This window comes from Arvicola amphibius, chromosome 11 (assembly GCF_903992535.2).
Source record: "Arvicola amphibius chromosome 11, mArvAmp1.2, whole genome shotgun sequence".
Lineage (NCBI taxonomy): Eukaryota > Metazoa > Chordata > Mammalia > Rodentia > Cricetidae > Arvicola > Arvicola amphibius.
This window is the reverse complement of record NC_052057.2, coordinates 42,497,763-42,519,209: the sequence shown is the minus strand read 5'-3', so window position 1 is coordinate 42,519,209 and position 21,447 is coordinate 42,497,763. Positions and strand designations below refer to the sequence as shown.

General features: G+C 36.1%; 1 protein-coding gene across 4 annotated transcripts in view; it reads right to left on the bottom strand.

Annotated features, from left to right (window-relative positions):
* Positions 1-1,057: 1,057 nt before the first annotated feature.
* Positions 1,058-21,447, bottom strand: part of Fxr1 (FMR1 autosomal homolog 1) — a 49,728-nt gene continuing 29,338 nt past the window's right edge. The window contains exons 10-18 of one of the 4 annotated variants that reach the window (XM_038348145.2): positions 17,249-17,358; positions 14,171-14,257; positions 12,859-12,916; positions 12,709-12,771; positions 9,226-9,429; positions 6,637-6,837; positions 5,906-5,986; positions 2,725-2,816; positions 1,058-2,101 (exon numbers count right to left, since the gene is read on the bottom strand). In XM_038348145.2, coding sequence (XP_038204073.1) covers positions 1,931-2,101; positions 2,725-2,816; positions 5,906-5,986; positions 6,637-6,837; positions 9,226-9,429; positions 12,709-12,771; positions 12,859-12,916; positions 14,171-14,257; positions 17,249-17,358 — 1,067 coding nt within the window. In that variant the 3' untranslated portion in view covers positions 1,058-1,930. Of the gene's footprint in view, positions 2,102-2,724; positions 2,817-5,905; positions 5,987-6,636; positions 6,838-9,225; positions 9,430-12,708; positions 12,917-14,170; positions 14,258-17,248; positions 17,359-21,447 lie in introns of all 4 variants that reach the window. The other 3 variants (XM_038348143.2, XM_038348142.2, XM_038348144.1) reach the window with 3 other exon arrangements.

The window sequence follows — 21,447 nt, the reverse complement described above, 5'->3', positions numbered from 1 at the left end:
TTTTTTTTTTTTTTCATCCCTGCTTGCACTTTTTGGGAGGTGGAACACACAAGAATCCCAGAATCCTTATCTTACCCTCCCCTAATCAATCAGGAAAACCAGATCATTTTTGACCCTCATATAATATGCACTCCTACTTCACATTCAGTTTAGGTTTACATGTAACCTCATAGGTCTCCATGCCTCAGTGCTTTGAGCTGTCAAAACCTTTCAAAATTCACTTTTGACTTTCACAATTTATAGTATGTGTTAGGCAAGGATTCCCACTCATAATCTAACCAAGGTGGCAGCCAAAGTACCAAAAGGAACCTGAATCAATGGTCCCTCTGGGGAGGTGTATTTCACTCTGACCAAGCAATCTGCAAGGAAAATAGACTGACAGTTCTTTGGTGCTGATTCTTAAAGGGCAAGTCACTGAGTGGCTATTTTCAGGTAATGAAATCTCAGCTCTTGAAGAATTAATAAATCATGCACATAAAAGCTTTTCAAATGACAAAAGTAAAGCGCATCCAGGAGTCTCTACAACACACGGAGCCTTCACAGATATTGTAACAACCACAGAAATAGACATTTATCGTTAAACTTCCAGCTGAAAATTCTTTCATAAAATTAAGTGTCCTGAAGAAAATATTTTTAATCTTTTAATTAATGATTTTCAATCACTGGTATGAAAACCTTCAAAATTATTTCCTTGTCAATCAAAAACCACATTATTGGCCTATTACTTTAAAACTGCTTATACCTTTAAAAGTTTTTAAATGAAAAACCTAAGGCAAAAGTAAAATGCTTATCTTCTGCTTCCCATATCTTCCACAAATTCCTTTAGTTTAGAATTTAATATGAAGATGTTTCTCTAACAGCAAAGACATATATTTTCTAAACCATTTAACAGTAAAAATTAAGTGTTAAGACTTTAGAATAAATGGTTAGCATTTTAATACTAGACTGAGGCAGAATAAGTGCTTTTGAAAAGCAATCCAAGAATGCTATCTATTCTAGGTCTGTGACGTAATCCTTCTTCTTTGAAACAATTGGCATAAAAAGTAGAAAGTTAAAATCAGCAAATGGAAGATCAAAGTTTATTTACTACCTGCATACAAAAACATATTGCACATCAAACAACCAAGATCAAAAAGGGGGAAAAAGGAAAAAAGGGGAAAAGAAAATGTGAAAGATACTCTACTAAAGACTAAACATGTAGTTTTTACAGAATAAACCCTCTGGAAATTGATCTTTTCAGTAGTTCAGGCTATGAATGGACATGACTAATCAGCTTAGTGTTTCAACTAAAGCTATGTTTGATTTTTTTTAAATACTGTACACTTTAATAAATAAACCAAACAAAGCCTCAATGTAGAACAGTCACTGCCAATATCACCCCGTGTCCCTGCAGATGAGATAACATATGTATTCCAGTGGTCTGCAGACTTGCCTCTACAAACAGCATTTAAAACACATAACAGACCAGTTTCCAGACTAAACTAATGAAGAAATTACAATTCAGTGCAAAATATTTTAAACTGCTTCATTCTAGTTTTCCTCAGGTGAAGAAGTGGTTGCATATTATTAAAAATGTAACAAAAGCAGCTAATGCTTTCATAAAGAATATTACGTTAGGGACCCCACCCCACCCACCTCCCATCTCTGCCATATTTTGAAAACAAAATAACATTTCCTATAGCCAGCAACTTTTTTTAATGTTACATATACTATTCTCAAGGCACATCTGATGATATATTTTTAACACAGTAGGTGTCAAAGTATGTTTAACATATGATTTCTTCAGGATCCCTCCCCCTTTCTGAATTCCAAATGGAGGAACTGAAAGTGCGATGTAAGACTGGCGATCCGAATTCTATCTTTGGCAAGCTTGTACAAGCACTATTGTAACTGTAATGTAAAAGAACTGTAAACTAGGAACTTCCTTCAGTTATGAAACACCATTCAGGACTGCTGCTTCTTGAGTGCTTTCTTCTTTTAAGTTCTTAGTCTTTTCTTCTCCTGGAGTACGCGGTAGTTTAGGAATTTCATCGCCAGAAGCGCTAGTTGGACCATTTATTGCCTTTTCTGAAGGACCATGCTCTTCAATCACATCTTTTGCCTGTCAAAGGGAGACAACTTTTTCAACATCTTTATAAAGAAATCTGTAGCCGAGGAAGAAAATGACTACATAAACATTAGCTTAAAAAAGGATAACTTTCATATGCCATACAGAAAGCGTATTAAACAAATGCCAATGCACCCCAGTCTCAAGGGTTTTTAAACTACATTATCTCTAGTACTTATGAGTGCCCACATCACAGAAACCATCGGCACTGTTCAATGAAACCTGTACCTATAATTTTAGACCACTGGGAAGCACACCATATAAATGGTGCAAACAGTCAATACAGTAGGTAAAACAATCATCCATTTTACTCACCTTTCAAAACTCCTATTTCTGTATTAACCACTGAAAACATTTAAATGAATTGAAACTTAAAGGGTCTATTCCCACTACTGACAAGAGCAAGTCAAGTAAATACTGCCGTGCTATCTATGTGGCCAGTGTCTCAGACTCAAGCATGCACATCTTCACTCAGCAGGGGCCTGGGATAGAACCAACATCTTCTTTAAATATCTTTCAGGTGAAACAAGTGACCATACAGTAATAAGTAAAAAATAATTAAGTCTAAGCAACACGAAATAATAAAACAAAAACCCTACAGGTTAAATTCTCCTTACCATTTCTTTCTTGTTTTTAGCCAAAGTTTCCCTTGGGAGGTTTCTTTGTCTGCTCTGAGACTCAGCTCTAGAAATATAATCTGCAACTGTGACTGTTAAAGATGAGAAAAAAATTACAGGTGTTGAAAAATATTTCTAAATTTTATTATGGATAAGAATAATTTCACTATTAAACTAAACTAATGGTGGGTAACCCAATTTCAAAAATTTACGCTGGGTACCCACATCTGAACAAAAGCATAGCTTGGGAAAATGTGCCTATGATTTTAGTGCTGACATAGAAAAATTCAAGCTGGAACTTGAGGAAATCTAGATTGAAGTCCTTTTGTTCAAGAAACCAGCCATCTCCTGGTTGAGTCTAAGACTGTGAGATGAATTTGGTGTAGCAACCCACCACCAAGAACAAACACTTCACGACAGTGTTTTAAGTACAGAGTGGTGTTTGCAGTTATTAGTGTGCGTGTCAGGGGAAGATGTTGGCACAAGTCATGATGGGATAGTTAAAAATTTTAATGTTGTATCTTTTTTGGTTGTCCCTTTGGCCCATGAAAAACGGCACAATTAGGATATTGAACTGTGGTATTTGTGGTTTCTTCCTAACATTTCATGCTAGACATAGACAGCATTTAAACTATCTGATGTTCAAATTTTAAGAAGTACAGGTAAACTAAGACAATCCTAATGTGGTTAGACACTTGTCAGGGTGGGAAAGGAACAGAGAGAGTAAAAAGAGATGCTGTCCCATCTTAAACATAAGATAATCACATTAAGTAATGAATTAGGAAGCAAAGTAAACTCTATCATGCTAGTAAATGGCCTCTGTTTATTAGTTTATGCACTGACCTAAGAACTTGAAATTCAGTGTTCTTAATTTGGCATAATCATTTTCTATTACAGTCTAATTTTAAGAAAAACCCCAATGATTAAAAACTAAAATCAGATCAATTTAACATTATTTATAAAGCCACCATATCTGGGGAGAATTAGTTTAGAGTCATACTACATGCAGCTAACAAAACCATTTAATACAATAAAAGGCTGAATTGTATTTTACAATTCATATTAATAATGCATATACTAATGTTAAGTTTGGAAGAACTCTCTAGTAATTCATTACTTTAAGTGAACCTTAAACATAATTAAGCATTATGGATCAAGACTTATTAGAAAACTACATACATTTCAAATCTAAAACTGCTTTTCTTCCAAATTATAAGGAATTCCATAGGCTCATTCTGAAGCCTACTGCCAAGAACTTTTAATGTTTAGCAATATTCCTGGGAGATTAGTATAACCTACTCATTTTGACTATTATATTAGGGCAATAGAACTGTCTTGAAAATGACCGTAACCACGGGTGGGGGAGCCTTCCAATGGATTATTTTGTTTTCATAGTGTAGACTTCAGTGACACCTGGAAGAATGCATCAACTTCAAGATGCTGCTGCACAGAAAGGCATATTGCTCAATGTAAATGTGTGCAAACAGTTCTTAGACCCTTTCACCTAATCCTACAGAATGAAAACCTTGACGTAGTTTTGAGTTCAAAGCTAAGTGGCACTTAGTTCTGTTCCTTGTCCCCAAACAAAGGGAGCCAGTTAAGAAATTTGTTTTATAGTTCTTATGGAATGCAGCCCCTTAAGTTTCAATAGAAATTGAAATTTCATGGAAAAAAATCTAGGCAATTTTGTGGCATAATCGGGACCCTGTAATTTCCTGTGTTGACTTAAGAATGAGTGGATACCTCTGCCTCTGTAAGGTCTAAGTGTAGAAAAGACCACTCAACAGTTAATTCATATAGAACAAAGAGCAACTAAGAATTTTAGGCAAAGGAAGAACTACTATCAACTTTGTGTGAAGGCTATCTCCCCGACTGCTGTGACACCAAGAAACTTTGGGAAAATGGGTGGCTGGACAGAAAGGAATTTGGTAAGAGGAAACACAACGGTTCCCAACAACAGGGAAATCAGATCAGATGTATGCAACAGCACCCTGCTGTCAAAACTCCAAATCATCTCAGTTAATTCCAGTCAAAAACATCAAATTCGTTTAGAAGAAATTTTGTTGGATGTTTTTATGTCTGTATACTTAGCCAGGATCACTAGCTTAAGTTATGCTGAAATGTATTCCAGGTTAATGAGCTCATACTGATAGCCTGAATTTTCGTCTTTAAAAGGTTGGGCCAAAAAATACTCATTGCTTTGCCACCTTCAAAACTGAAATTAATGACCTCTTCAATTAAAATACTATTCTAACATTAAAAGGGGGTAGAAGAAATATAAAGGCAAAACAAATTCTTTGATAGTGTTTGATTTTTACATGTCCCTCTATCTTTAAAACACAAATTCTTCAGATTAGGAAATAAAGCCCTTACCTAGACTTCCCAAATGTCTTTACAACCTCTATACTTAAAGTTTTATGATTTACATTATTTGTGGGGGAGAGGGAGACACATGAAAGACCATGTTTTGGAAAGAATGCAAAAATTGGTTAGTTTGAAAGGGGTTTATTTCTACTGCACACAATTTCTTCATGGTGAATACACAGTGATTCTCTGTACAATAAGAAGTGAACTGTTTTCAAAATAATAAAGACATAGCAAACAAGTTTCTTTCCAGTTACCAAAACTTGTGACAACATAAAATACTGAATGAAACTAAAGTAAAAACTATTTGAATGATTAGTATGTGTAAAGGAAAACACACCACACTACAATAACACAAGAACATTAACATGCACCCTCTTTTAAGGAAAAAAAGACACTTCTACATTTTCTTTTTAAATTTTGAGGATTTTAATTCCCATCAAAATGAGGCGCCCAATCTAGATATAGTAAGCAGGCACCATGCAAAACTACCTAGTTTTGCCAATCAACCTCAAACACAATTCACACCACAGTCCCTGAAATGGCAGTCCCCATCTTAAGGTTGAGGAATCTGCCAACTGCAGTATTTCCATGTAAGAAATAAAGACACAACATTAGTTCACTTAGGACTGGATCTAAACATTTATACTGTGAAGGAAGAATGCATTTTCTTAGCAGTGTCATTAGTTGAATAGCTTATGCAATGCAAATTCTGAATGTATATACACACATGTGAACATGTAATTATATTTAGAATGCAGACACATGACATTTTTTCATGCTTGTGGCCTGACACCAACAGGCCCACTCAAGTTACCTGGCTGTCTATCTTCTGCCTGACCCCTGAAACGACGCCTGCGGCTACGATTGCGTCGCTGGGGTTTTTTTTCACTATCATCTGCAATTGCAAAGTTTACCATCAACTATTCTGGCAAAAAATAACAAAACAAAAACGAAAAACTTCTTTCCTTATTTAAAAAAGGGAAAGAAAAACTTTTAGTTAGACATTGAAGGTAAAGCATACAATATCGACATAGGATTATATATACATTTTTGTAGCATAAAGCATTCCTCTCTGGAAATAAAGAGGGCTTTAACCCATAATAAAACAAAATGCCATACATGACCGAAACTACCGCTGTTATTCAGAATAAAAGATTTCTCTCCAACATATTTTGTGTTTCAAAGTTAACTTCATTTTAGCCCCATAATAATTAATGCTCACTCTTTGCATCTCCCAAAGTGTACCATAATTATTCAAAGGGGGTGCTAAAAGAGTTAAGTTTTATCTGTACGCAATAAGATCAACTAAATATTTGTACTGATGATTAAATGGTATGAATGGGCACTTTAATTAATCCTCCCAGTTTCAGATAGTTTGACAAATATAAAAAATAAGACACCCAAGACAAGCAAGCTATCTTCCCTATTAAAAGGAAACACTAAAAAACCATTTGTGAATTGCATACGTAAACAAAAGCCTCATCTATTATCAGTATAATAATACAATCACACACACGCGCAACTTTTCCCTAAATGCTTACATACCTAGCCCATTTTCATTTACTGAGGCTGTATCAGATTCAGTCATTCCATCCATCAGAACAGCATCTTCATCAGTCCTTCGTCTACGAGACCGCCTACGACGGTTAGTACTGTGATGAGATTCGCTGGCATCAGTGTCTGCAGTCTGATCTGATTCTGTATTATCAAGTAAGCTGTATGGATTGCTGTCTGGATCTTTGAGCACTATATTCATGTCAGAGGCAAGAAATATTCATTTAAGAGGGCTGCAGTTAAAATACTTGATTTACTGAACTACATCAACTAACCATACATAAACTCCAATCCCCCCAATATAAATATAGGCCTGGAGTTTTCTTCTTATCACTAATTTACCTGAAAATTATTAAGATGAATAGGTGAAATTTTAATGGTAATAAAAGAAATTGTAAAGCAAAAGTTTAGGTTATTTTTCAGCTTTGTAATGTTTTCTTTGAATTGTTTTAAAAATATAGTCAGATCTCTATAGCCTCAGAAAAACTACAGAAGGAGATATAGCTGTATTAAACAGTTTTATTCCTGCATAATTTTTTTCTTACTAGTGTCCCTCAAACTTAAACTACCTACACAGCATTTTTGCACAGAGGTAATCTAGAGATAATGTAGAACAGTATGTACAGATAATGTATTAATATTGTATAACCTTTCATAAAAGATTTAAAAAAAGACATTTGTGGAGGTTACTGAGACCAATCCTCCAGAGATACTGAAGGATAACGATATCAGAAAATACTATCTAATTCTGACATTCACTCTTTTCTTTTCCTGGACAGGGTTTCTTTATGTAACAGCCCTGGCTGTCCTAGAACTCACTCTATAAACCAAGTTGGCCTCGAACTCATACAGATCCGCCTCTGCCTCTGCCTCTTGAGAGCTGGCATTAAAGGTGTGCACTACCACTAACCGGATTGACATTCACACTCTTAATCCTACCCAGAGGGTAGAGAAATAAAAATGTAGATAAGTATTCAACTATTATGTAGTGATTCTGAGAGCCTTGTTTCTCTTTACATTAAACTGCTTGTGAACTATTTCCAAATAAAATTCAGTAACTGCACCCAAGACCTAATATAATAAAAATCAGTTAACTATGAACTGAAGCAACCAAAACAAGTCTAACACAGGTATCAAAGTAAATTAGGCTTAAATAGTAACTGTTATGGAATAAAACATCCTAACAGAGTTAGGATGTTAACTTGCATCATAACTCTGAAAACAAAGTGTTGCGTAAAGTTACAAAGAAAAGAAAAGCACCTCTCTTACCTATGTGCATCTACTGCTCCCAACACTCAATTACAGAAGGAGTTCACCTAGTCACCATTACTCTTAAGTTTCCTTTGGTAACAGCATCTTTGCAAAAGATGCTCAATTCATCTATTAATCATAAACACTAGGTAAAATACATTCATTTTGCATGTCCACAAAATATAATAGTATAATAGTATATATTGTACATTTTAATACAGAAATTATTTTTCTGTAAAAACTAAGCTAAACTTTTCTAAATAAAACTAAACTTAGGGCCCACTGAAAAGTGGGATCCAATTAGAGCTAAATACACATCCTCCATTTTATGCCGATTTGTTCCACTGTACGTTAACATGTTTGGATTTTTTGGGGTGGGGGGGGGAGACAGAGTAGCCTTGGCTGTCCTGGAACTCACTCTGTAGACCAAGAGATCCACCTGCCTCTGCCTCCCAAGTGCTAGAATTAAAGGTGTGCACCATAATGGCCTGGCTTTAATATGCAAAGGCTAATCTTCTAAAAGATTTAAAACATTAAATATATTAATATTTTCAATGAGGTATTTAATCATGAAGTATGACCTTCTTAAATGACAAAGAAGTAATGCTATTGTACAGTGCTTTAAAATAATCTAGTCCATATTATCTCTGGAAACCCTCTCCTCTTGTCACTCCACTCAGAAAGAGCATTCTGGCAACTATTACCACCCAATGGTAAAAACAAAAGACATCAAATATCCACAGCCAAGAGATGCTTGAGCATATGACATCTTTGTCTCTACACTGTATCTGTGAACATGTGGTGTGCCTATGCACACCCAAATGCACAAGCACCCACAGAGACCACAAGAGAGTATCAGAAAGGCCTGAACTGGAGTTGCAGGGCTGTGAGCAGTGGGTGCTAGGACTTTACTCCTACTTTACACCAGCTATAACTGTTCTTAATTGCCGAGCTGCCTTTCCAGCCCCTCCATATTCCTCTTTACAGTTCAATTTCTCAGAAAAATAAAACTGAGTTCAGTGTACCCTTCTCTCTGTCCTCAAAATGTATCAAACAATTCTTGGGGAAAATTACCTAATTACCAAGGACCCCAAAGCAAAGGAAACCAGTCAACTGAAAGTTCTGACCTACATATTCTTATGTAAGCCTTCTCTCCGAATTAATCTACACAAAATTTCCTATATTAATTGCTACAGTCTACTATTATCTCTAAGATAATAAGCAGAATCATAAACTTCCAAAACTGTTTGGCTCTGAGGGAAGAAATGATTTTTGTAGGGTTATACTGTTTACAAAGCATGAACGCTGACATAGTATGTAAAAGACTACCAGAGCTGATGGAAGATTTGCCACCACGTGGTCCACCACGACCTCGACCCCCTGAAACACTTCTGCCTCTTCCTCCTGGGCGTCTCCTGCTGTCTCGCTGATGCCGAGTCTCTCGGTCATCTTCTCCTGCCAACGACCAATCACTCAGCTCATCTTTACGCTCAGATTCTGTTTCGGAGGGGTTAGACAGCTCAGAATTTGTACCTTAGGAAAAAGATAGTATGTAAACCGATTAGGTGCACATACACAGATGCTTAAGTATCATGTAAAGTAAGCACAGTTCTGAAGAGAGCCACATTAAAAACTTTAAATTTAATATGCAATTAGATTCTACAATTAGAGGAAAGGTACACGACGAAAATGTAATTAAAGTCAAGGTTTTTTTGCTCATTTTTATATCGATGGTCTAAAATCAGTACAATAAATGTTACCCAATACCTAAAATAAATTTCATCACATCCAGAAAATTTTTAATTTTAATCAATAGTCTATTATTACTGACTTGAATGTATATTTTTCTCTCACATTTTAGTATCTCTAAAATCAGAACACTTTAAGAAAGATAGTCTTTCTTAAAGCTGGAAGTTCTGGTTAGCTAATATACATAAAATGTTTTACTGCTGCCTCAGATTAGCATAACAATGATTCTGAGAAAACAGTTACTACCTAACAAAGAATAAGAGAAACGGGACCACTGAATGAAGTTCACATGACTAATCTCATTCAAAAATAGTTGAGTTCTAAATTCGTACCAATTTAACTGAAAATGGAACCTTTCCCCTTCTCTTATTTCACTGAAGTATTGTCTGTCTGTATCATGCCACATGCTGCTGTTCTCAACATTCTTCTATGTAGATACAACTGCTCTATGCCAAAAGGCAAAACTTCATCTTTATCCTATCTGTGTCGTGCAAAAAATTCCCCGTTGATGAATGAATTTGTTGAATGAAGTACCTAAACATTGGTTGTCTTTAAACTCCATGAGTTTAAAGTTAAAATTAGTAGTAAAACCCTAGTCCTCCTTAGATATTAAAATGGAAATAAGGTGCAAGGAATAAAGAAGTCTACCAATACAAATTACAGAGGAAAAGAAAAAACATTTTAGAAAAAAAAAAATCCAGTTTATTTTTCTCTCTTAAGTAGTTGTTAAGAATGAAAACATCATGGAAGGGAATAAAGTAACCATTTAACAATTATTTGTCCAAATGTCAAAAAGCATTAACTGTATACTATAAAACTGTCAAAATATAGACAATAATCATTTCACGAGTAGTAAAACAAATCTGTGTTAAAATGTAAAGGAGGTAAGCCTAGTAAACTATTTTACCTTACCCAAGGAAAAGAGCAAAGAAATCACTCCTTAACATACACCCAGTATTTATTTGTGAGACAAACATTACGAAACACAAAGCTGTTGATGAACTGGCTAATACTCAGGTCTTTTACAATCACAAAGTCAAGTATAAGGTTCAAGCATGACATGAGGAGATTGTCCTAAAATATCTAGGTGGTCCCCAAATATCTCATAGGTCCTTAAATCTTTCTCACGCTATAAAGATGACAGCATAAGAACCCTGTAGTCACTGGCATTTTAAAAACTATAGGCAGGTGGTCATAAGCCAAGAAACAAGTCTTCCTAGAATCTGGAAATGACAAGCGAGCAGGTTCTGTCAAACTTTCAACAAAACAAAACACCTACAGTCCAGGTGATGTGTAAGAGGTTAGCCAATGAGGCAACGGTGAGCTTTATGATGATAATGCTGTGCTGCCCACAGCTCTAAGTTGCTGTAGATTATTAGCTACTGTTCTGCTGGAAACAATACAGACATTACAAACTCTCAATGTTTGACAGTACAAGCAGGATACAAGGAAAGAAATCCCAGAAAAGCTTTTAAAAATGAGCCATGACAATCACAACTTGTTTTTAGTCATGATCAGGCTTTTCTTTTAACTTATAACTACCACTTTTATCAAGACAGCTCCCATCACTTTAAATGCTAATGTGCTAAAAGCTTACATTAATTATGTCTTATCATAACCAAGATTAAGATTCAAACTAAATTTAGCACGACTTTAGAAATGGTCTACTAGTAAATGTTTCTTATATTTATTACTGTTTAGTCCTTCTGATAAGAACATTTGAATTCCAACGTTCTTCTCTTAAGTTACTTCAAGAAACATGTCTCTAGTTCTACAAAGCTAAGTCTGCCATCTACTGAAGGCTCTGTATAGCGTTCTCCAACCCAAAGGATTCCTTTGCCATTTTCCCATACATTTTACTGTCTACTCCTCATTCATTTACCAGAATAATTCCCTCATCAATAAGCAAAGGCCCCAGACACTAATCAAGCTGTTCAATGGCTTTTCTCACTCTTGCCATACAAAGCCACATCTGATTATGTAAATTTAGCATTAAAATGTAAATATACCTGATTTCTATTTAATTACTGTCATTAAATATACTTCTTGGAAATACAGCATTAGCTTACAATTCTCCATCTATTACATGGTGAACATATATTTTTAGAATTTTATTTAGAACTTCAATGCTGTGTTAATGAAAACGCATCAAGAAAACAGGATAATGGAACATAAGGTTATACTGTGAAAGAGAAGGGATACTTAGCCTTGCACCTGTACAACAAATGAAAGACAATACAGGCTTACAACTCTAACACCATTAGATTCCTCAGTTAAAAAATCTGGATCTGAACCTGCATTCACCTCTACTTTCTGTAAATATTTCCTGGCCTACGTTCACAAGTATTTCCTCAAAACAAGATTAACACAGGGAGAAGAGAACAGAAAAGGAAATGAGGAGGGATGGGCAGAAGGATCAGGTCACTGCTATGATCCAAGTCCAAATGGAGAAAGATGAAACAACTCCAGAGCTAAATAAGAATAAATGAGAATTTAAGATTAGAGAATTGTTAATGGCCATAGGATCCACTGATCTTTTCTTACCCAGGTTAGGCCCCAGCTTCAAAGTGAAAGTATATTTTATAAAGATGTTCATTATGAAATGTTAATTCTCTTTATTAGCCTTCATCTTCAGGCTGCTACACAAAATAGTTTACACAAGGTGTGCAAACACTCAAAGCTGCCAAATCAGCAAAGTTTATTTCAAAGCTGTGGAGACTTACTGTATATGATGCTGAACTAGTCATCAGTTTAATTTTCACTTATGTTTCATTACAGGTAGCAGTATCATACTAACATTCTACAGGAAATGTATGTCACCACACTATTAAGAACACAGGCCCTATACCCATTCACCCTTTATTCCAGCTTTAAATTATGCTTTGTTTTCTGTTTCTATGCTATCTACCTTTCACCGTCAATAGTATGTAACAGTAGTAACACACACCTCAGAACTACCTTTCACCCTCAAAATCAAACTAGAGCTAGCATGAAAATATGCACAGCATCTAAACTAGAACACTACTACACACTATTAAAGAAATAAAACAATGTTCTTTTTACCATAACCGGAGGTGTAATTAGGGCCCCGACGACCTCTGCCTCTTCCACTATAAGACCTAGAACCTTGTACAGAAGAGACGGTACTTTCATCAGTGGCATAGCCTTTCTCTTTTTCAGGCCCTCTGGTGGAAGAAGGTCTGAAACCCATACCAATCTGTCGCAGTTGTTCATCAATCTGCAGGCGTTCCATTCTTAGTTGTTCCACTTCCTACAATCAAAACAAAGAATCGCTTTTGCTATTTGTGTACATGTACACTTCACGCCCTCTGAGACCCGAGACAAACACCTTTACCCTACCTATCGACCCTAGTTCTATACAGGTTTTTGTTGGTGTGTGTGTGTGTACTAGCCTAGAGCTAGAATTTTACAATCTACCAAAGAAACAAACTGTGATCTTTGAAATCATCTCATAAAGCAGAATTGTATTCATAAGGTCATTTGCTTGTCAACTCAAGAAACACTGAATGCTTTATAGTGTGTCTAACACATTGCTATAAGCATACAGTAAGCATACAGTATATACACCTCTCTTGCTTCAAGTGACTGTATAATAAACTTAACCTATCTGTTAATTGCTAATCCTATTAACAAATACTGTCCTTTTTTACTCTTGAATGCTTGTGTGTGCTACCATGTGCCTGTGGAAATTAACTACTACTACTTTAAGATCTCCTTCCACAATGTAGGTTGTAAGGCTTGGCTGCAAATAACCTTTATCCACTGAGCCAGATCATTGGCTACATACTGTCTCTGTAACAGAGTTAATTAATGAGCTACAGACTTGACCATTTAGAAATTGAGGTACTACAATATGTGAAGGTAACCGTCAAAGCAAAACTATTGGCTTGGAGGAAAAATATACTAGAGAACATTCAAGAATACTACTATGAATAACAAAATAAAGAAAAACAAAAAACAACTGCGATGCTTACTAACTTACAGGTACGTCTTTTCCTACAACTCTTCTATATTATGTTTCAAATCTAACAAATGGAGGCTGAGGGTATAGCTTGAAGACCGATTCCAATTTTGTTTACCATACACTTGGCTTTGGTTTGCCATCTCCAGAAACCCACTACCCCACTCAGAATTGATGGAACATCTACTGGGAGCAATTCAACTGACTCAAAAACTGTCAGAGATATCAAAGATGTCCAATTTCACCTTATGCAGACAGTTAAAATGAGGGAAAAAAAGGAAACAAACTGGCCTGCACATAGCTATTGTAAATAATGACAAACTTACAAATCTCCAAAAATAGTCATTTGATTAAAGGAACCTTAAAAAAATGAGAGGGCTCCCTTCTCCAGAAAAACTGAAGTAAATTTAAAACATTTAAATACCCAAACATTACTATAAATCAGCATGTTCAACATGTAGATTCCTTATTTACAGAAAGCATACAACATTCACACAATAATGCAGCGGAGATACAAGAATACAATGTGAACTGTATACATACCTTTAAGTAAGCAATGTGATATTCTAGAAGAACTTGTACATTTCCAATACTTTCTTTAGTGCCAACAAATACAAATGGAACCATTCCCTATAAGAAAGTACATTATCTTCAATATCACATATTAATTATATAATTTGGCAAGTTTTTCTACAACACAGTAATTTGACTGAAATGCAGAAATTTTCAACACCTTATTTGTGAAAGATTACACTTGCTTGCTTAAAAAAAAAAAAAAAAGATCAGTTTATGCTAGTTTTCTGATTTCTGATCAATTTAATGTCCCAAGAATACAAACTAATTTTTTTAAGGTTTACTTATTTATCATGCAAACAGCGTTCTGCCTGCATGTATTCCTACAGACCCAAAGAGGGAATCAGATCTCATTACAGATGGTTGTGAGCCACAATGTGGTGACTGGGAACTGAACTCATGACTTCTGGAAGAACAGACAGTGCTCTTAACTGCTGAGGCATCACTCAAGCACAACAAACCAATTTTTTAACAAAACACTAAACTGGTCATGGTCTTTCAAACTACAAAATCTATCACAGTAGGCACAGATTTAAAAGCCAAACACGTATTAAACAAGTTATCTCTGTAAATGCTGAGAAGACATAGTAGCACATGCCTGTAAATCTCAGTACTTGGGAGGATGAATGAAGTAAAGGGATCGTTACTAGTTTAATATAAAACAGGGTGAGACCCCCCCCCCATATCTAAATTAAAAACTAAACAAAATGTAGAGTGTGTAGGTATTTCTAACAATTAAAATGCATATTTCCAGTGCTGGTGAAATAGCTCAATGGGGAAGGGCACTTGCTGCCAAGCTTGATGACCTAGGTTAAGTTTTATCCCTGGAACCAGCATGTTGGAAGAACAGAAACACTTTCTGCATTGTCCTCACTTCCACACACGTACACGCACATGCGTGCAAGCGTGCGCGCACACACACACACAAAAGGACACTGACTACATAGCATTATTAATTACACTCAAAAAATATCTCCAAAGTTTTAAAATAGATTTTATCAATACTTTTTAGTTCTAAATACAAATATATAAAAACCAATTTGTTAAAAATTCTAACTTACTTAGATACAGCTGCTTTAAAAGAAGACAAATACCAGGATAGTTGCTAAGGGTTCAACACAGAAAGTTCCATTGACTGTGAAGTAATTTCAACCAAGGTACAAAACAAATGTGAAGACCTAAGAGTGTTCTCAGAAATTACCACAGGGAATATAACACTTGGTGTGTGTGTGTGTGTGTGTGTGTGTGTGCGCGCGCGCGCGCGCGCGCGCGCACCCCCATGTGGAGGGCAGGGCCGATCTGTGAATTGGTTTTCTCCTTCCACCTTTACACACATTCCAAAGATGGAACTAAGGTCATCAACCTTCTGTACTTTGACTTACCCCAACGACACAAAAAGTTTTAAAGCATAGAAACTTTACACATTAGAGCAGCATATGCGGTAGGCACTTGCACCCACCAACCAAAATGAACTTAAATAGCTTGTGTTGAAAAGAGCAGTCTCACTCCCACACATTCAACCTCCTTGCTCATCAACTATTCAACAGCAGCCCTCTGCAATGTATTTGTCTTTCTCTTTCTTTTTTGGGGTGGTGGTGGTGGTTTTGAGAGAGTGATTCTGTATAGCTCTGGTTGTCCTAGAACTAGCTCTGTAGACCAGGCTGGCTAAGAATTTAGAGATCTGCCTGCCTCTGCCTCCAAGTGCTGAGATTAAAGACATGTGTCACCACACCTTGCCCATAAAATAACCCAGGACTGAAAACAGCAATAACAACGGCCCAAGCTACACAGGGATGGCAGTGCAGTAAGAATGAACCTGCACTGGAATGGCAAGACCGAAACCAAGCGGGAACATGTCATGGGGAGACTAGCCGTGAACAGCAACTTAAGTTCTATTTGAGCTACTTAATGGTTTAGACTATCTTAGCCATCAGATAAGATTTTAGATTGTTATTATATTACACTAGGTGTATGAGAAAAGTGAAGATTATAATGTCAGACACTATTTTAATTCTTGTCTGTGACAGACATCCTAAAAACCATACAAAGCAAGCAGATGCTATGTGATACAACACATTTTAAAACAGTGTTTTAAAATTACTGAAGAAAATGTTCTGACCCTTGTGAAGACAATGGACATTTATTTTGAGGTGTATTTCAACCCATGTCCAGTACAAAGAAACAAAGAAGTGCTATCTTGAGTAGGCAACAATGGTCTGAGCTAATGAGTGTCTACAACCGACTCTGAGAGTTAGCATATTCTCTGAACAGTGCTTTACTGTGCAAAACTGAGAAAATTCTAGTGTCTTGGATTCTAGTTGGTTGTTTTAGGGACAACCACAGGCTTATTTTCAGGCTTTAAAGCCCCCAAATCAGGTGTATCAAGTGGACCACTGACCCCACAAAATCGACTGAACACCTTGAGGTGTAAAAATTTAGTAACAGAATTGTAAGCAAAAGATTAACATGAGGAGAGACTGAAAAAAAGAACAAGGAGTGATCAAAAATTGTTTTTGGCAGACTGCTTTGTTGAGCATCAAATTCTACAGATTTACTCAAGAGTAAAAATGATCCAAGATGGAACTGGATCCAAGATGGAACAAGATGGATCCATGGTAGCTCAGCAGTTGCAGTTAAGAGCATCTGTTCTCGCTAAGGACCTAGGTTTGGTTCCTAGACCCCATTAGACAGTTCACAACCCTTAGTAACTCCAGTATCAGCAGATCCAATGCCTTATGACCTCCATAAGCACCAGGCATGCACATGGTGCACATGTATACATGTGGGCAAAACTCTCATACACAGAAAATAAACCTAAAACAAGGGGAGGATGGGGGCAGGGGAGAGAGTAACCGACTGGAACTTTTATAAAAACTGGCTTAAGTACTGACAAACCAATAAGTAGTCACAGTCAGTTGATTTCTTTTCTAAGAATATGAAATAATAATTCAAAGAAATAGACTTTTCAAAAACAACAATATTCACAGTACTTTCTAGAAACTAAGACTCTAACATAAAACAGGCAAATAAGTATTATTAAATACTTACATCTTCTCTGGGTAGTTTATTTTCATTGTCTCCTTCAATTCTTACTCGAACCACACCAGATTTATCCACTATTTCTTGAATAACTTTGCCATTTTTTCCAATAACTTTTCCTTTAGTGAAAGAAAACAAATTAAGTTAAAAACTGATTTGTTATCCATCCAGTACAAATTTAGATTTATGACTTTCAATCAAATGATAACCACCAAGGAAAGGTGATTCTTTTCACTTTCAATAACCTCACCTAAACTCTCTCTGGAGTATGCCTAAGGCTACTGACTCCAACAGTCCAACGCAGTTCACAGGCAAGACAATTACCAAGCCTAAGCATTTTCAAACATTAGAACCATTTCTAATACTTTAAAATAACAACTCTTCCATTTCAAAACCCTGCCCATGGAACTAAGAAAAAACAATTTTAACTGGCATTAACTCTGTCAATTTGTTCATCTCATGTATGTATACACACAATCACACACATGTATATTCTTACAAACTAAAATATTACATTGTTCACCAAGTGTTTTTTAAGTACTTCATAGTTTTAGTAAGTACATATAAGCATGAATATTCTGCTGTCTTGCTACAAACATACTATAAAATGATAGACAATTCATACCTTCTTCATACTTAACCTGTCACTCAAACAGCAGTTACTGAGTATACAATACATAAAAAGAAAAACTCCAAAGGAAACACCGAGATGCTGTTTCCCTATTATAAAGATTAACCTGAAGAATCAATGTGTAACTGAAATATGTGGTATATTCCTGGGATATAAGTAACAGAAATATCCCTTACCAAGTAGTGGCAGCCTCATGCTATCAAGTTCACATCACAATTATTTTTGTAATCTAAGTCATTTTCATAAAAGCTTAATTTCAGTAGAAAGGAAATAAAGTCTGTCTGTCATGTTGTGTGCCTGAAAGAAGTTTCCATTACATAAGGAACAATGTCAACAGTAAACTGGGCCATAAGAGCACAAACACTTTCTAGACTTTTACAATCTATTCCTAATCCATCGATAAACCTCAATTTAAAGGGCAGTAACTGAGGAGGTTAAAACAGACATCAGAGGTCACATAACTGTCTTCTCCGAGAAGCCCTAGCAGCAGTCCATAAAAAGCAACCTTCACAGATTACACAATGAAGCTTAAGCAGCAGCTTCATCCTCCATCCTTCTAAAAATAAGCAAGATGTCTTTTCAGAAAACAAAAATTAAGTTGATGGCACATAAGCCCTTCCCCCAAAATCTTGTTCACTTGCTTCTTGGAACTGTACCAGTGGTGAGTTAAGTATCCATCACCCTTCTGGGTCCTTGGCAGGGACCTACCTTCAAGTCTTACTTAGTCCCACCAGAGACCTTCAATATTTTAAATGATCATTTCCACAGTTTAAATTCCAGAGCATATTGACAAACTGAAGCAGACCTGTAGTATAAATTGAGCATTGAGTATAAATGTTGAAGGGACAAAGTAAAGAAGTGATTAAAGGCAGCTTCTAAAAGGTGAATGGTTTTGATCCATTTTCAAATCAGTGTTCAAAAAATACTTTTTTCTTTGATTTTGGAAGGTGGGAATGATCAAATACTAGAATTCCTCTAACACGTAAAGCAGCCCATTCTCTCTGGAACTTACCCAAGTGGTCCTCATTCCCTTTTATTCCTCAGTTTTCCTTTGCTTTCATTAGGATTATGAATTATTTCTCAAAAGACTGCTTAACCCAGAAAACATCTGAGGGAAATAGTGTATTACTCTTTATGACAAGCAACAGAAATGTTCAGTTTCAAAAAGGTTTCTCCTGCTAATGTATGTTTTCTAAAGAGTATATAAACAATTCAAATCACAAAGGCCATCCAAGACAGGATAGTGGACAAGATACACAGAGTCCCAGCACTGAACTGATAACCAGATAAAGAACAGAACTACAGATATATCCAATTTGCTTAATCCTGAAATTTCATGATTAATACTACAAACTCTGGAAGACCAAGGTTTATCCTTGTAGAATTATGCTGGACAAAAACTTGCTTTCCTTTTCATAAAACCACCATCAAAACCTTTTTACAAGTAGGAAGCCTTAGCTTAGTTAAATAATGCTCTTAGAATAGCTACCACAAACTAGTACTTCATCCATGTGAATAAATGATCTTACAATAAACATTCCAAAAGCAGCCTTTGTGGCTGGAGTATAGTTCAATAGTAAAGACCTATCTAGCATGGGCAATGCCCTGGGTTCAAAAGGGAAAAAAAATAAATGGTAACATAGTAAAATTCCTATCAGGGCGGCAGCAAGTTGTCTCTGCAGGTTGTGCCACACAAGCCTGGCAACCTGAATTTGATCCACCAAACTCATATGGAGGTAATAAGAGAGCACTTACTCCACAAGATAGTTTTCCGACCCCTTTCCATATAGAGATACCATGAGTGTGTTCGAGTATCCAATGTTCATCATTTTTTTTTAAAAAAATCTCGTAACAAACTTTTATACTTTCATGTTTATGAAAATTATACAATATTCTTCAATTTTATTATCAACTCATTTTTCTAGTAATTATGTAATAAACAATGGCATATCAAAAACTAATGAAGTAGAGCTTGCATTAACTAGCAGTATATCTTACTTAAGAGTCCTAAAAGGTTTTTAGATCCATTACAAGAAACAAATTTTTCTGCTATAAATCATTTTTCCTACGTGTGCAATGACCCACGTGGAAGCCAAGGATCAATTTGGGGAATTTTCTTTTATCTGTGCCTCCCCCTTTATTTTGAGCTGAGACAGGGTCTCTCACTTAACTTGGAACCCATTTTTTCCTAGCTGGCCATTAAATCCCTAGGATCAGCTTTCCTGACACAACAGTGTTACACATGTACTATGTATGCCACAAGAGGCTTTTCTGTAGGCGCAGATGACCTGAACTCAGGTTGGACTGCAAGCACTCTACCCACTGAGTCATATCCCCAACCCTTTACTAGCCCTGAAGGGAATATCTTCAAGTTATCTTTGAGAAGTGATATGTTTTGGATCTTTTCCAATTTTATTTTATAGAATCTAACAAATGACACAGAAATACCTTCTTAGACAGAAATTATCTTCTTATGCAACCCAAAGGGCTCAAAAAATTCCTTAGAGTCAAAAGCAAACAAAGGAAAATAAAATTATACAAAGTCTACCATATTATGTTAGAACTTAATTCTAAGTTTACTACTTTGGAGAATCACTAAGAGCTTCCTATTTGCATCAAGTAGCACCCAAAATGACAGAGGCACGGGATAGTTCGGTAGTACAGCACCTGCTACAACACAGGAGGCCCTTGGTGTGGTATGGTTCTCAGCTTCTCAAAGGCACAGGAACAAAGACAGCACATCAACAGCAGCACCATTAACTAACATACCTAAGTATAAGTTAACCACAGCACACTCAGAAACTATCACCTAACCTGGAACTTATGGACAGTCATATTCACAGATGGTGATAAACAAGTGTAAGCTCTCTTAATAGGACCATCCGTTCTCCTACCCAAGACGTCTTACCTTATGCTATACTATTGCCACAACCAATTATTTATTCAGTGCCTACTACATGGAAAGAAGTTTATTATTCTATAGTTAGCCCAGATTTACTTTTATTCCCACTCTAAAAAAACAAGTATCACAGACCATCTTAAGATCTTCACTATCACAGTTTTGGTGGACATATTTTAAAAATAATAAACGGGCAGTGGTGGCGCACGCCTTAAATCCCAGCACTCGGGAGGCAGACAGGTGGATCTCTGTGAGTTCGAGGCCAGCATGGTCTACAAGAGCTAGTTCCAGGACTGGCTCAAAAGCTACAGAGAAACCTTGTCTCAAAAAAACAAAAACAAAACAATAATAATAATAATAATAATAATAAAGACATTAAGCAGGAAATAGGTTAAGTGCCCAAAGGATAAGAAGACTTAAGAAAAACTAACAATGTTACACAAACTCTAGATCTTCTTAATGGCACAGAAAAATTATACACTTTACTTTCTTAGGTATGAAAATATGAAAGGTTAAGACAGTTAAGACAAATAAGATTCTCATTCTCTCCTCTCTCCCTCCCTCCCTCTCTCTCTCTCTCTCTCTCTCTCTCTCTCTCTCTCTCTTACACACACACACACACACACACACACACCCCAAAACACAGTACTTGCTGTCTAAACAGCTCAGATTACAGGT